This window comes from Mustelus asterias, chromosome 9, assembly GCF_964213995.1.
Source record: "Mustelus asterias chromosome 9, sMusAst1.hap1.1, whole genome shotgun sequence".
NCBI classification, from domain to species: Eukaryota; Metazoa; Chordata; class Chondrichthyes; order Carcharhiniformes; family Triakidae; genus Mustelus; species Mustelus asterias.
In genome coordinates this window covers 30,682,306-30,699,103 of record NC_135809.1, presented here as the reverse complement: position 1 = coordinate 30,699,103, position 16,798 = coordinate 30,682,306, and the positions used below count along the sequence as shown (strand labels likewise).

At 38.4% G+C, this 16,798-nt stretch overlaps 1 protein-coding gene across 1 annotated transcript in view; it reads right to left on the bottom strand.

Moving 5' to 3' along the window:
• Nucleotides 1-9,021: 9,021 nt before the first annotated feature.
• The window catches only part of samtor (S-adenosylmethionine sensor upstream of mTORC1), a 117,571-nt gene continuing 109,794 nt past the window's right edge, over nucleotides 9,022-16,798 (bottom strand). Inside the window, exon 5 of the mRNA XM_078219893.1 lies at nucleotides 9,022-15,078. Coding sequence (XP_078076019.1) covers nucleotides 14,449-15,078 — 630 coding nt within the window. The 3' untranslated portion in view covers nucleotides 9,022-14,448. The remainder of the gene's footprint in view (nucleotides 15,079-16,798) is intronic.

Here is a 16,798-nt window from a genome sequence, read left to right as displayed (position 1 = left end):
TTTTAGTAAGGTGTTTGATAAGGTCCCCCATGGTCGGCTTATGATGAAAGTAAGGAGGTGTGGGATAGAGGGAAAGTTGGCCGATTGGATAGGTAACTGGCTATCTGATCGAAGACAGAGGGTGGTGGTGGATGGAAAATTTCCATTGCTAGCGGAGTGCCACAGGGATCAGTGCTTGGTCCTCTGCTCTTTGTGATTTTTATTAATGACTTAGCTGACAATGTGATGCTAAGACACTCAAACCAAATGCTAAACTTATCAGGGCCTGCTTTCTCCAAAGAACCTGGCTGGAATATGCGTTTTTGAAGTTGCAGATTTAATACTGTGACCAACCACTGGTCCAACCTCATCCTGGCCTTACCTGTGACTGCAAACTGTTGTCAGTTCACCACAATTATTAAAACGAAATACAGTTCAACTTTTATCGAGCCCGAGGTCTCCCAGTTTAGCCAAGCTAGAAACTAGCAGTCAGACATGAGCCTAAAAACAGGTCACAACTAAATCACATTTGATTTATTATTGTCACATGTATTGGGATGCAGTGAAAAGTATTGTTTCTTGCGTGCTATACAAAATATACTGTTCATAGAGTACATAGGGAAAAAGGAAATATGTGCAGAATATACAAAGAACAGGCCCTTCGGCCCTCCAAGCCTGCTCCGACCATGCTACCCGACTTAACTAAAACCCCCTACCCTTCCGGGGACCATATCCCTCTATTCCCATCCTATTCATGTATTTGTCAAGACATCCTTTAAAAGTCATTATCGTATCCGCTTCCACTACCTCCCCCGGCAATGAGTTCCAGGCACCCACTACCCTCTGTGTAAAACCTTTGCCTCACACATCTCCTTTAAACCTTGCCCCTCACACCTTAAACCTGTGCCCCCTAGTAATTGACTCTTCCACCCCGTGAAAAAGCTTCTATCCACTCTGCCATGCCTCTTAATCTTGTAGACATCTATCAGGTCACCCCTCAACCTCCGTCGTTCCAGTGAGAACAAACCAAGTTTCTCCAAACTCTCCTCATAGCTGATGCCTTCCATACCAGGCAACATCCTGGTAAATCTTTTTTGTACCCTCTCCAAAGCCTCCACGTCCTTCTGGTAGTGTGGCGACCAGAATTGAACACTATATTCCAAGTGCGGCCTAAGGTTCTATAAAGCTGCAACATGACTTGCCAATTTTTAAACTCAATGTCCCGGCCGATGAAGGCAAGCATGCCGTATGCCTTCTTGACTATCTTCTCCACCTGCATTGCCACTTTCAGTGATCTGTATACCTGTACACCCAGATCCCTTTGCCTATCAATACTCTTAAGGGTTCTGCCATTTACTGTATATTTCCTATTTGTATTAGACCTTCCAAAATGCATTACCTCACATTTGTGTAGTGCTAAAGTTACAGATAGGGTGAAGAGAAATCAGCTTAATGTATGATAGGACCATTCAAATGTTTGACGGCAGCAGGGAAGAAGCTGTTCCTGAGTCTGTTGGTACATGATTTTAGACTTTTGTACCTTTTTTCTGATGGAAGAAGGTGGTAGAGAGTGGGGTCCTTGATTATGCTAGCTGCTTTGTTGAGGCAGCGAGAAGTGTAGATGGAGTCAACGGATTGGAGGCTGGTTCGTGTGATGGACTGGGCTACGTTCACAACCCTTTGTAGTTTCTTGCGGTCTTGGTCAGAGCAGGAGCCATACCAAGCTGTGATACATCCAGATAGGGTGCTTTCTGTGATGCATCTGTAAAAATTGGTGAATCGTATTGGATATGCCAAATTTACTCAGCCTTGAGAAAGTAGAGGGGTTGGTGGGCTTTCTGAACAATAACTCAGCGTGGAGGGACCAAGACAGCTTGTTGGTGATCTGAACACCTAGAAACTTGAAACTCTCGACCATCCCCACTTCATCACCGTTGATGTATACAGGGCACATCCTCCACTACGTTTCCTGGTTGGTGACTAGCTTCTTCATTTTACTGACATCGAGTTTATTGAGTCTTTTACCAAAGTTATATATAAGCTGCTAAAATGCAACACTAAGTTTCCTCAGAAAATAATTCGAGTATGACCAATTGTCTTATTTGAAGACTTATTTTTGCTGAGACCAATGGCAGCTGTTTATTTTAGTGTTTCTTCATATTAAGGTGTTAATGTATGAGCATTCTTGGCAATGTTCTTGAAGAATAGTCAGGGTTTGGTAATAAAAGAAACGGCTTGCATTTCTTAAAAGCTTTACACAGCCTTCAGAAGCCTCACAGCACTTCATAGCCAACATCTACCAAGGACAAGAAAAGACTGAGCTTCATATATTTAGAATTTCAAACAGTGGTACTTAATACCAATGGCTTGTTTTTGGAGGAGTTAAGGTATCTAGTTAAGTTCTGAGATTTTAAGAACTATTTTCTGTCTGTTTACAAATGCACATGGGATGTCCCTTTGTTACTCTTAACTAATCAAAACAAGTCCATGCAATCTGTATTGACGTGATCAATATCCATGGAAAAAGTGAGAATTGAAATGCAAGATTATAGTAGATTTCAAATCCCATATTGGAAAGTACAAAGTACGGTTCTGGGTCTTTATTTGTTTAGTTCTTTTAAAATGATTCCAGAACAAGAAAACAACAATTTTGATAGTGGGAACGCAATGTTGGTTGGATATTACTGTTTATTTACTTTTATCCTATAATTCAATGCTTGATTTATTTTAAATAAGTTTACGCTATTGTTAAATAGCAGGCAGAGGAAACTACCATATAAATGCATTTAATCTTGATCCACTGTTATGAATAACAGTTTATAGTCTTGTGTTGGCAGTTTTTAAAAACAGGGTTTGTTTTGAATATTTTGACTTGTCTTCAAAGCTACTTGGCAATAAAGTTTATTTAAAATATTGAAGAGGGTAATCCTGAACACCAGCAGAATTTCCCCAACATCTGGGCTACCTTGGGGATTCTAGTATTTTACACTTTTCAAACTCTCATCCTTTCATGTCTCAGGACTGGGTAGAGTAATAGCGCCTGGGTTGTCACAGTGTGGATCAGTATTCATGTATTTCATAAGACACAGTCAAGCTCCAGGTATTGTTGAAGCAAGTTTAAAAAGCCTGTAGATATTTTAATGCTGTAATCTCAAAGGTATGTCTTTCCCTAATAAGTTTTTTCAACTGTCAAGAATGCCACTGTTACCAGATGCCAAAACATGTTATAATTCAGGTCAGAAACTCCGAAGTGTTTTATGAAGCCCATCTAGATTATAAGTTTTGCACTTTGAATTTGGCTAGGATAAGCACGAGATATTTCACCTCAAGTATGATTCAAATGATCCACTAGGGAGCTTTTATCAAACAAAGTTTATTTAAAAATATAGTTAACATACATGGAAAGAAAATTAGCAATAACTTTCATCAGTTACAAACAAAAACAATCACGATAATGTATAACCCTTCAAAAATATATCTAAAACGTTCCAATCAAAACAAAAACTTCTCATAGGCAAAAACCCTTTCCACAGGTTTAACACAGCAAAGACTAATGCTCGCATGATTCTGGAACTGAGTCCTTTCAGCCTTGTAACTTCTCGCAGCTCTCTGGATACATCCAGAACAGTTTGAAGTCAGAACAGCTTCCCAGAACACCGGGGAGAGACTCTGTTCAAGCCACTAACAGCAGATGTTTGACTCCAGGAAGGCAAGAAGCCTTGCTTTCAGTGAATCAGCAGAATTTCCAAAACCAGGGAGAGAAACATTTCTTTTCAGCTTGATGTCCCTTCTAAAACTAAAAACTGCAGCCAGCCAAAACAGAAAATGAAACCTTCAATTTATAGAAAAAAAAAACTGTCCAAAACACATGCCCTTCCTCCAACTAATGCAGGGTCATAAAAGATCCCAGAGTGAAAATAAACAATCCCATTTAAACCATTGAAGGAGCAATAAAAACACTTCTAAGAGATGGCCCGGCAGCAATGAAACCAAAACAGCTTATAGCTGCAGAGAACGTGACTTTAAAAAAATTTCTGAAAGATCCACTAACGTCACACCTCCTTAAGAAAAAAAAGAACCATCACCATTCAAAGATGGTTTCAAACCCTTTCAGTTTCACACTACTAGTATTCTACAATAAATATACATACATTTTACAAAATGAAAACATGCAAGCAGAGCAGTAACATCGACCATTTCAGTTGTCTTCTACCATTGAACACTCCTTCTCTGTATCACATGCAGGATAAACTGCTTCTTCTTCAAGATTCTCCTTCAGTCCTTGATCCTGCATTGATTCCAAGTCCAAACTCAGTTTGTTGTTACTATGATAAATTGGTTCTGATAATGTCCTCTGAGAACTAAGGAGGATCAGCAGGGTAACACATTGCATGTGTGTAGTCAGGGTCATTCAGAAAGGTCATTTTATCTCTGTCCCCTTTCTTGTTTATTGGCCTTGGCTCCTCCTCAGCCAAGCCATTCGACTCCTTTGTTCGCTCCTTTGTTCTGCATCATCACTTTCTGCACACTCTTTGGCAAAGACACACAGCAGATTGTCTTCCTTGGTATCAGAACCCATTTTGAACATGATTTCAAGTAACACTGCGGCAGTTACATTGCTGTGTCATTTATTTGAACACCAGCTGTGTACAGTGCTGTTTCGCTAGGCATCCACATCTCTGCACACTACACAGTCATTAGGCCAGCAGTGCATTTTAGATGATGGTACAACTTTGGCAAATAGTCTGACTCCATGTTGTTGTCCTTTCCTTTGATCCACACACAATCATTAGGTACTGTCCGGTTTCGGTATCATCACTATGGGTGAGCTCTACTCGCTGCAACTCACTTATATTGTCATTTTTAAGCATATTCGCATGCCATACTGAGTTTTCCTTCTATTTGGCATTATCAAATAATTTACCTCAATTTCCTTTCAATTCGATAACCACTAAACCTTGCTTTTAAAGGTTCACCTACGACTAGTACCAATACTAAGACTTTATCCCCATTCGCAAAACTACCAACTTTTGATTTCTTATCCGCTTGCTGTTTCATTGCATGCTCTGCCACTTTTAAATGTTGTCTTGCAATTCACCTGCTCTATTCAACCTTTCCCTAAAATCTGACACAAAGACCAATAATGTAATCTCAGAGCACTCACTCATCAATTTCTCCTTAATCAATTTAAGTGGTCCCCTTACCTCATGACCAAAAATCAATTCAAATGGACTGAATTTGGTTGACTCATTAGGTGCATCGCTAATTGCAAAGAGTACAAATGGCTTTCCTTTATCCCAATCCTCCGGATAATCTTGACAATAAGCCCACAACATTGTCTTTAAAGTTTGGTGGCACCGCTTTAACGCTCCCTGTGATTCTGGATGGTACGCGGTTGATTTAAATTATTTTACTCCTAAACTATCCATGACCTCCTTGAATAACCTTGATGTTCCTTGATCTGATTGTATTTCTGTGGGTAGTCCATATTTAATAAAAAAATTGAAGTAACTCCTCTACAATCCTTTTAGTTGTAATATTGCATAATGGAATGGCCCCTGGAAACCTAGTAGACATATCCATTATAGTCAAAAGATATTGATTTCCGCTTTTTGTTTTAGGGAGGAGTCCCATGCAATCAATTAAGACCCTTGTAAAAGGTTCCTCAAATGCTGGAATGGGTACTAAGGGTGCTGGTTTTATCACCACTTGAGGTTTCCGTGACATGACCAGCAAAATTTAACCACATCTTTATGCAGTCCAGGCCAATAAAAATGTTGTATTTTAGCTCGAGTTTTCCTTACTCCCAAATGACCTTCTACTGGTACCTCATGTGCTAATCGCAGCACCACCTTTTTATGCCCCACTGGCAATACCACTTGATGAACTTTTTCCCACTTTTCATCCGCTTGAATATGTAAAGGTCTCCATTTCCTTATTAAGACATCATTTTTAAGGTAATAACCTTCCAGCATACACTCAGATTCCTCTTCTGTGTATGCTTTCTGATACAACTGTTTTATTTCTATATCTTTCTGTTGTAACTCTGCCAACTTTCTCAAACTAAAAATATCCACCTCATCCTCCACCTGTTCTTGTTCTTTTCCAATCATCTGATCCAAAATTGTTTCCGATAATTGAACTTCAACTTTTATCTTCACTCTTGGATTTCTCTTCTCTTAATTAATATTCCAGAGATATAGAATCTTCAGGTGAGACAGGGGAGAGGGTAAAAAAGGAGGCATTGCATTATTAGTTAAGGAATTAGTTACTGCAGTGAGGAGAGATGATATCTCGGAGGGGGCATTGAATGAAACTTTGTGTGTAGAGTGGGAAATTGAGGAGCAAATATGTGCACAATTTGCAGAGGTTTATAAAAATCAATAAAAATTGGATAATTATCTTAGGCAATTTCAACTTTCCCAACATTAATTGGGATAGACATAGTTTTCAGGGTTTGGATGGATTTCTTGAAATGTGGACAGGAGAACTTTATAGGTGAATATGTATAGTGTCCAACAAGGGACGGCACAGTGCTGGACCTAATTCTGGGGAATGAAGCTGGACAGATGATTGAGGTGATGGTCATTTTAGTGGTAGCGACAACAACTTGGTACAATTTAAGCTCGTTATGGGCAGAGAAATAGACAAGTTGCGACAAATAAGTTTTGGACTGGAGGAGAGCAGATTTTAGTAAAATAAAGCAGGACCTGGTCAAGGTAGATTGGGGACAGCTACTTGTAGGGAAATGTACAGAAGAGTAATGGGGACATGTTCAAAAAGGAAATGGGGAGGGTACAGTTCCAACATGTTCCTTTTAGGGTGATAAACCCAAAGAACCATGGATTACCAGAAATATTCAGAATATGATGAGAAGGAAGAGAGAGGTACAAGGGGAGCAAATCAGCAGAGACATTAGTGGAGTACAGAAAGTACAGCGTGGAGCTTGAGAAGGTAATTAGGAGAACAAAGAGAGAATGAGAGAAAATTCTGGCCGGGTAAAAGTAGGGAAAATCCCAAGATATTCTCTCAGTATATCGATGGGAAGAGGATAACTAGGGAAAGAGTAGGTCCCCATTAGGTTCAAGGAGGCAATCTATGGATGGAGCCAGAGGTCATTGGTAGAGTATTGAACAAATACTTCACATCCTTTTTCACCAGAGATGATGATGAAGGTATGGAACTCGGGGAAAAGACTGCGATGTTCTTGAGCAAATTGACATTGGGAGTGACAAGGTATTGGAGGTGTTGGCAGGCTTAAAAGTGGACAAATATCTAGGTTTGGATGAATTGTGTCCCAGGTTGCTGTGGAGGCAAGGGAGGAAATTGCAGGGGCTTTGGCCCAAATTTTTAATTCTGCTCTGGCCACGGGGGAAGTGCCAGAGGTCTGGAGAACAACCAATGTGGTTTTGTTATTTAAGAAGGGCTGTAGAGAGAAGCCAGGAAACTATAGACCAGTGAGTCTCATGTCAATGGTCAGGAAACTATTGGAGAAAATTCTGAAGGAGCGAATCTATCTCCACTTGGAGAGGCAAGGTTTGATCAGGGATAGTCAACATGGCTTTGTCGGAGGGAGATCATGCCTAACAAATTTGACTGAATTTTATTGAGCAGCTGACCAGGTGTGTAGGTGAAGGTAGTGCAGTTGATGCAGTCAATATGGATTTCAGAAATGCCTTTGACAAGGTCCCACATAGGAGACTTATAAATAAGGTAAATGCACATGGGAATCAAGGTAATTTGAGGAGGTGGATAAAAATTTGATTTAGTTGTGAGAGGCAGAGGGCAATGACAGAAGGCTGCTTTCATGATGGGAAGATAGTGTCCAGTGGCGTGCCACAGGGATCTGCACTGGATCCCTTATTATGCATAATTTATATAAATGACATAGATGACTATGTGGATTAGTAAATTTGTGGATGACACAAAGATTGGCCTGGTGCTTAACAGTAAGGCTGAGTGACTTGGGCTACAAGAAGATATAAACAGGATGGATTAAAGGGCAGATAAGAGACAGATGGAATTTAACCCTGAAAAGTGAGATGTGATGCCCCTTGGAAAGAGTAATTTGACAAGGAAGTATTCAAATATGGCATGACACTAGGAAGTTCTGAGGAACAAAGCGATCTTGGCGTATTTGTGCTTCGATCTCAAAGTGGAAAGGCATGTTAGTGGAGTGGTGAAAAAAGCATATAGAACATTTGCCTTTATCAATCGACGCACAGATTACAAAAGCAGGGAGATCATGTTGTAGTTGTGTTGAACTTTGGGAAGGCCGCAGCTGGAGAACTGTGTGCAATTCTGGTCGCCATATTATAGGAAAGATGTGATTGCACTGGAGAGTATGCAGAGGAGATGCACCAGGATGTAGCCTGGGATGGACCATTTAAATTATGAAGAGAGGTTGGATAGAATAAGGTTGTTTTTGTTGGGGCAGAGAACTGAGGGGTGACCTGATCAAGGTATACAAGATTATGAGGGGCATGGACAGAGTGGATAAGGAGCAGCAGTTCCCCTTCATTGAAGGGTCAGTCACAAGTTCAAGGTGAGGGGTAGGAGATTTAGGGGGATGAGAGATAAATCCTTTATGCCCAGAGGGTGGTGATGTCTGGAATCTGCTGCCCAGGAGGGTGGTGGAGGTAGGTTGCCTCACATCCTTTATAAAGTACCTGGATGAACACTTGGCATGTCATGATATTCAAGGCTTTGGGCCAAGTGCTAGTAAATGGGATTAGGTAGGTAGGTTAGGTGGTTCTCATGTGTCGGTCCAGACTCATTAGGCCGAAGGGCTGTAATGAATTCTATACAAAATAATACCATGGGAAAATGTTTCGAGGTGAGAGGTAATGAAATGTTTTCAGGACTGCCACTTCAATCATAATTTAAGGGAAAACTTTCTAATTGAATAGCGATATCCATTTTCTTCAAATTTGAACCGATCCTTCAAAACATGATCGGCACATTAAAAATTATTTTTGACACAAATTCATCACATCCACTCAAGGCATGACTGAATTTTCATACTTCTTTTCTGCTCTGAGTTACAACAGCTGTCATGTTTTGACTCACGTTTTCAAAGACAAAAATGTAAATTCATCAGACTATCTCAGCTCCTCAAAATAGTGTGTGCATCTGGTTTGCAATATTAAATAGGAGTTCCCCATTTCAGTTAAAAGAGTGCAATCATCACAATCATGTACCTTGAAAATTTCAGTTTATTGCCTTAGCAACTACACAGCTGACACTGAAAAATTGTGGATATGTCACAATGCAGTTTTACCATTTTAAGTGACCAATGCCAACAAGTATAATTCTAATTTTAAGCACATCCAGTATGAAAAATGAAGTTTACATACAGTAGAAAAAAGTCACATTCATTTTAGTAAGAGCCGATACTGATGCAATAACTAAAAAAGGTACCGTTAAACATCAGTTAAAATTACCATTATGTTGACCAACCTGTACAGATCTTGCGAGCAGAAATATGTAAATGCTTAATGAAAAACCCAGTAAACAAGTTTGAATTTTTGTAACATTTTAGTATCAACTGCAGCATTCAGCAAATTAATACTTGAGCATTAATGAATGCTAAGACAGGGTTTCCATGGTTAGTGTTGAATTGCAAGTTATAGTCTGTAGTTATTTTTTAAATGGTATACATTAGCCAATATTAGGTAGTCTTGAGTTGAGCTTACATTTGATCATTAAACATCAAATTCACAGTTTGATAATTTGTGCAATTTTAACTTGCTAACTTTTTGGACATCACAGTTTCAATATTATAGTCATATTTTAACCACTATCATAAGGAGGATAACTGAAAATGTTATAAGTGGTAAACAATTCAGTTGAAGATTATTACAACCTCTTAATAACCAGTCAGGTTGCAGTCCTCAGTCAAAAGATAAAATGAAAATTCAACAGATTCCAATTAGCTAACTGTTGCTGCTATGCAACATCCAAGAACAATGAAAATTTACAAGGTTTATGGTTACTTGCAATTACTTTCTAACAATGTGAATTTCTCTGAAACAAAACCTTTCATATTATTGTTTTCAAAATAAACAAAGGTGGATTTGGTCTGTCCAGGCCGTAAGGTGTTAATGGATGTTGATACTTTTCAAATTGGTGAGTTTCTAGCTAACCATACTATAATGGAAACCCAAGCAAAATGCCATTTTAGTCTTTGGCGCCTACAATGATGAATATTCACAGCATGAACAGTTTAACAATAAAATAGAACAATATAAATCAAAATTGCAAAAAAAAGGCCGTTGAACTCTTCACATGAATGAAAAGTTTTAATTCTAGCATGTTAGAAAGTAACCAGAAAACAAATTTAAACAAAGCCGAAGTCAGAGCAGATGGAGTATCAGCTGAAATTCACTTAAAAGTAAAATAGTTTTAACCAAGGTCACAAGGTTCAAGTGCAAAACCTCATTATGAGGTAAACTTTTCACAAAATGCAACATTGAAACACGATTCCACACAGTGGCATTTCCAAAATGCCATTTTACCTGCTAACCTTTGGCTGGTGAACAGGATAACTTGCCATATTTTTTGAAATACCGAGCAAGTGACATCCTTTTATATTTCAAGAACATATTCATCTCTGTTGCACACCTATACTACAAAATCTGTTATGCAGAATTGTGCTGTGAAAAATCTGAATAAAAAAGGCTGTTTTAGTTTACCATCTAAAAACATCAAACCTACATTTAGCCCATACACTTTCCTTTGTTAACTATTTGTTTAGTGTTTTTTTTAAACTTAAAATGACATGTTTACAAGAAATGTGTACTTTTAAAAATAAGACCAATCATTGTATTTCAGTAGAATCAAAAATAAAGCTTTGATCTGCCACCACATTTTACCGATGTACCTGCAATTACCAAAACTCCATATGAATGCATGTGCCCATTTAAATCTGGGCTATGTTGGGTCATTGCATATTTTTGTGTTCTGTAACTTAGCCACTGAAACAACTATCTGAAGTAGTAAACACAATCCTGTTTAATTTGTTCTCAACTGCCAGCTTTGATGATTTATAAAAAAAAACACAAATGATTAATGAATTAAAATTGGAATTGAAACTGAACATGATCTATTAAAACATTTGTCAGTATCAATTAGTTATTGAATTATCTGTACATTATTTGTGAGTTGCAGTATTTTAATTTCTTTGTGTGCCAGTACATTTGTATAAGCTGTTAGGAGTGGGTTCTGGGACTTGTTTAACTGGCTGTAAAGGAAGTTATATCTTACACTAATGAAAAAGAACCGCAAATGAAAATGCAAACATATTAGTGTTATTAAAATGGTTCACAATTGTAGAGATCAGTAGCTTGACACTTTTGAGGAATGTGCAAAGTGAAAAATGTTCTAAACAACTCAAGTTAATTTGCAGAGAGAATATTTGAGCGAATGACTGTACACTGTCACAAAATACTCAGGACCTGTATTTTCTGAAAATTGCTGCTGATGCTAAATAAATGTGAGGGTGGATTTACACTATAAGTGAAGTGTTAAGGGAAAGTGGTTTTGGCTCCACAACAATGTTTAATTTATGTATTATAAATTGGGATTAAGCCCCAAACCTACTCCAAAGCAAAGAAGAGCGAGATTCCACCCTTGAGGCTGTCCTTTGTTTTCATGTCAACTTAAAGCATAAATTCAGGTTCAGCCAGAAGTTATGTTATCACTACAGCAGTGTTTAACCATTGCTACAGTTGAAGCTTAAAGATGCAAATTATAAATGCAAGAGCCAGTCAAAATGTAGCCAAGTCAGCTAGAAATCCGAAAGTAGCTGTTTGATTAAGCCACACAGAAACGTGAGAAACTGTTTTCCTTATTCCCGGTAAGAAGTCCCACAACACCAGGTTAAAGTCCAACAGGTTTATTTGGTAGCACAAGCTTTCAGAGTGCTGCTCCTTCATCAGGTGAGCTGCACTTGATGAAGGAGCAGCGCTCTGAAAGCTTGTGCTACCAAATAAACCTGTTGGACTTTAACCTGGTGTTGTGAGACTTCTTACTGTGCTTACCCCAGTCCAACGCCGGCATCTCCACATCATTCCTTATTCCCACCAGCACTGTGCTGTTGAACGCTATTTGATTTTGTATCTCATAGATAGATTACCAAACTAAAAACTCCAGGGATCCATATTCCTTTCATAGCCTTTTGGACAACTTTCATAGCCTTTTGGACAACACATTCTAATCTATTTAAAAAAGTACGAGCAGTTTACTGCATCCATTCAATTATGTGATGGAGATGTTGGCATTGGACTGAGGTGGGCATAGTAAGAAGTCTCACAACACCAGGTTAAAGTCCAACAGGTTTATTTGGAATCACGAGTTTTCGGAGTGTTGCTCCTTACCTGACTCACCTGATGAAGGAGCAGCGCTCCGAAAGCTCGTGATTTCAAATAAACTTGTTGGATTTTAACCTGGTGTTGTGAGGCTTTTTACTGGATTCAATTATGTGACCTTGGAATATCTACCCAACGACAAGTATGAACATCAGTACTGAGCAGGTAAGAGTTCTGCTTGTTAGGAGGATTAAAATGTAATTGGAGAAGTATGAAAATATTGCTAAAAGGAAACTTGTCAAAAATTATTACTAAGGCAACACAACTTGGATTACCACCTGAAGACTGAAGAGGGAAATGTTCTTTTTTTGCAAGCAGATAGTCATTAGACCCTGGAATGTCTTACCATAAATGGCAACTTTTACAAACTACATCTCCTTTTAAAGCAAACTGGTAAAGTCTATGAGCAAGAAGAATATAGAAGGATACAGGGAAAAGGACTGGAGATTGAGATTAGAGCATATCTCTCTGGTTGTAAAGGTAGCATCCAAATTGGCTCCATGTGTCATGTGGCTTATTTTTAGGCTGCCATGTATATAAAAAAGACCAATACTGTTCTGAAGCAGGTAACCACCATTTGGGAAAATGTATCCGCTAGGCCAGGGTAGGTGGTACATATTTGCATACTGAGAGGGAAAGATGTTTACCCTTGTGTCTACAGCTAAAAACATCAATAAGAATTGAAGCTTTCATGTGTCATAATATTCTAAGACCAATTTTCCAGAAGTGACATTGCTGGCCTTGTGAAACAAAGTGTGTTTGGTGAATAAGACAAGTATCACATTAATTTGAATGTAGTCTATTTTAGCACAAGTGTAATGACGATTGAAAACAAACCATTACGTTCGATATGTTTACTGGCAACTGTTAACTGATATGTTCAATACCCCAATCAGAAAAAACAAATGACATTTCTTGCTTAATTTCTTTGACTGCATAGGTGCAGATTTTTTCCCCTGACAAGTACCATCTGCTATTAACTGGGTAATATACATGCGTTTACCAGTCTGCTCAACGTGCTAGAAAAGGATACTAACAAGAAAAATCTACTGACTACTCACAGATGCATACAATACAAGTCACAAGTTTTCAGCAACTGTCCTATTTTGTGGCACATAATTTTGAAAAGAGGTTCTTGTTTTGTTCCTCAACTTACTTCCCACAGCTTTACAACAGATGCTGACCACACACCTCGCTACAGTGATTTCCTTTTCTTGCAAGGTCATCAGCCAAAGATTGCAAGGACAAGATGGCATACACTTTTCAACAAGACCAATGCCAGTTTGTTCAAAAACTGAACAGAGCAAACTGCTTGTCAAGAAAATTTAACATTGAATTTTGTGAGACTAACTGCACAGTTACACACAGTAGTAGTGTGAATTATAGCCTAACTATAGGCAGCCAGCAGAAGTTTAACTTCTTAAAATAAGTTTTTCGTAGTTCTTCCTTCCAATTTTGCCAAAGCAACAAAATTAGGGGTAAACAACACTTGTTCCAGAATTGGTATCCCATATAAGTGAATGTTCCTGGCAGCAATTAAGTTAGTAAAAAGATAGGAGTGTAACAACATAATCTTTCAAGTATAATTTAGAATCATAGAATGATAAAGCACAAAAGGTGCCCACTATGATTGAAATTGTAAGTACCATAAATACATTTTTACTTCAACAGTTTTTTTTCTGGTTTTAGATTCTATCACCTTCATTGTTAAAGTCATAATTTTGTTGTTTCTCCTGCAGTACAATATAATGGCATTGCCAGTCGTAAAACACCTGAATTCAAGGTTAATAGGGTGATAAAGCTGACACAAATATACTGCAGTATGTGACATTTCCTTTGCCATATCACTTAAGAAGTCAGCTTCTTTTGTCAACTTACACTGATGTTGTTGCTTCCATAAGAACATTACTAGGTGTTTCTTATACCCCTTAAACACTTTCATTTTTCTAACACATATAGAAAAAGAGTACTCCACTTGTAAACTTTTCAAATTTTCTATGTGCAAACTGTACTGCATGTCCTGTATACAAGAGTTATATAATGCAGCAGAATTATTTTGGCAACATAGCAGCTCTGGTAGCAAATAACTACAAGTCCTAGGTTAGCTTAAAAGCAAAACTGGATCGTCCATCTCATGGAATGGAATGGAGCTTGCTTGGCTCTCTCCAGAGTCTGAGTCATATGGAGTGTCAGGTAGCTCCAAAAAACTATAAGCTATTTGGTCATCTTCCATTTCTGATCTATCTTGACAACTGGTGTTTGAGTATTCCTCTTCATCCACGTTATTGAAATCCTGTGGAATAAATAGCATCTCTGGGTAATTTCTGCTGACCAGGTCACTTGTCGTCTGCAGAGAAATTTTTCGAAAAGCTAAGAGATGCATATGGGAGAACTTCACATATTTGTACCTCTTGAATCCCAAAGATTCAATGGCAATTTTCCAGCTCTTAATCATATAGGCATGACGGTTTTGGTGAGAAGAATCAGGTGTGATTATAAGGAGCAAACCATGGAGTGCAAGAAGTTCATGGGCTTTCTTACAGCAGATCCAGCGTTGGTAAGGGGCAGGAAAGTAAGACAGCAGAAGAGAAAAAACAACAACATGAAACAGCTCTCCTGGAAGGGAGTCAATGGGATTTTTTAGCTGCTTGAGAAAGGCATCTATTGCATCTTGAGCAAGCTGGAGGGGCTGCTGCAACTGAAGGTTGAGGAAATCACATTTGTACACACTCTGCAAAACAAAAAATACATTTTCAAGATTATTTCATTGTGGTTTAAAAATTGTTTGACAAGTCATGGTAAGGTGGTGCAGAATGCTACGCAACAGTCATGTAATGAAGCGCAGTGTGCCGTGAACCTTGCAATGTACACAGCAAAATAGCTATTCTCCAGCATGCGTGGGGAATGGGTAGTGCCAGTTAATCAAAAATGCTGGTTACGAGTTTCATTTTCAACTAATCCCGGATGACCTTGTGGAATGCAAGATCTCATAAAACCCATTCTTGTAGGCAGAGCAGGGAAATAGCTCTTCTGTTACTGAAATTGGAGCATCTCAAACTCTAGGACACATACAAGATATGAACAGGACTGATACATGAGCCTATTGACTAAACTCTCACTGTATCCATAGGTATATTAAACTTGTGCATTTGAAACTTGGCTGGCTGACATCCCCAGACATGCCAACTTTCACGACTTGATCGTGAGTGTGAAACAATCTCAGTCAAACCCAGACTCACCCACAATCTTGCGAGGAGGCTTTGAAGTCTTGTGATTTTTCAGATCAGATTGGTGGAATTAGAATGCCAGCACTGCCTTTCTCTCTCAGTGCGGGCATTACAGAAGCCCTAGAGAATTAACTTAAATCTTTGGTCCAGTTTTCAAATTCCTGCATGCTGGCTTTTAATTTCCTGGTTTATCCTAGTCTCTTTTGCCATGAGTTTACTCACGAATTTAGAGAATGAATTAAAAAAAGGTGTCAGGAGTTCTGGTTACTGGAGCATTCTGGTTGGTACAGTGCCTGATGTCACAAATTTTACTCTTATTTTGCATTAACATTTTAGCACAGTATTACTGAACGAAGAAACGTGGTTTATAATATTGTATTAAAAAGTTCCAATAATAAATATTAATTTGAATAAATCCCTTTGTAAAAGAAAGCTTCTATTTATGTGTTTCAATGAACAGTGAACATTGAATAATATCACACTGAAATGTCTATTGTTTTGGAATTCCATTCTAGACCATTTAATATTTGCACTATTCAAGAGTGGCTGAAGCCAAAAAGGGTTAAAATTCTTTTGTGACAAGGAATTACATAATTATAGCAATTTTTATGATCTGTAGTGAAATGCAAATGCTTCTTTCATTTCGAATGAGTGGAAGTACTAGATTTCATATGTGAAGAAACATTAGTTTTCTCTTTGTTCACCTTCTATTACCGCCAAGACTGTGGAGCAATGCATGTATATAAAAGCACCAAAGTGATCTCAGCAATTCAGCATTCAATGCAATTAGTGCATATAATAGAGGATAAAGTCCATACCAGCAACAGAACATGATCATGCTGTATTATATACATGCGGAACAAAGCAAGGGACATTGGCAGTGCTTCGCAAACTATTTTCCAATGGCACCCCATTTTAACTCACCACCTTCTCGAGGCCAATTAGGAATGGGCAACTAAGGCTGGTCATGCCATGATGCCCACATCCCATGAAAAGAAAGTAGACACAAGTAATATATAAATAAATAACAACTGAAAATTAATCTAACCCTAGCTACACATTTAGTATATTATTAAAGTTCACATATATCAACATTTCATTCATCATAAAGGTGTGAAAATATTGAAATAGAATCATAGAACCCCTACAGTGCAGATCATTCAGCCCATCGAACTTGTATCAGCAGCAATCCCACCCAGGCCCTATCCCCGTAACCCCACGTAT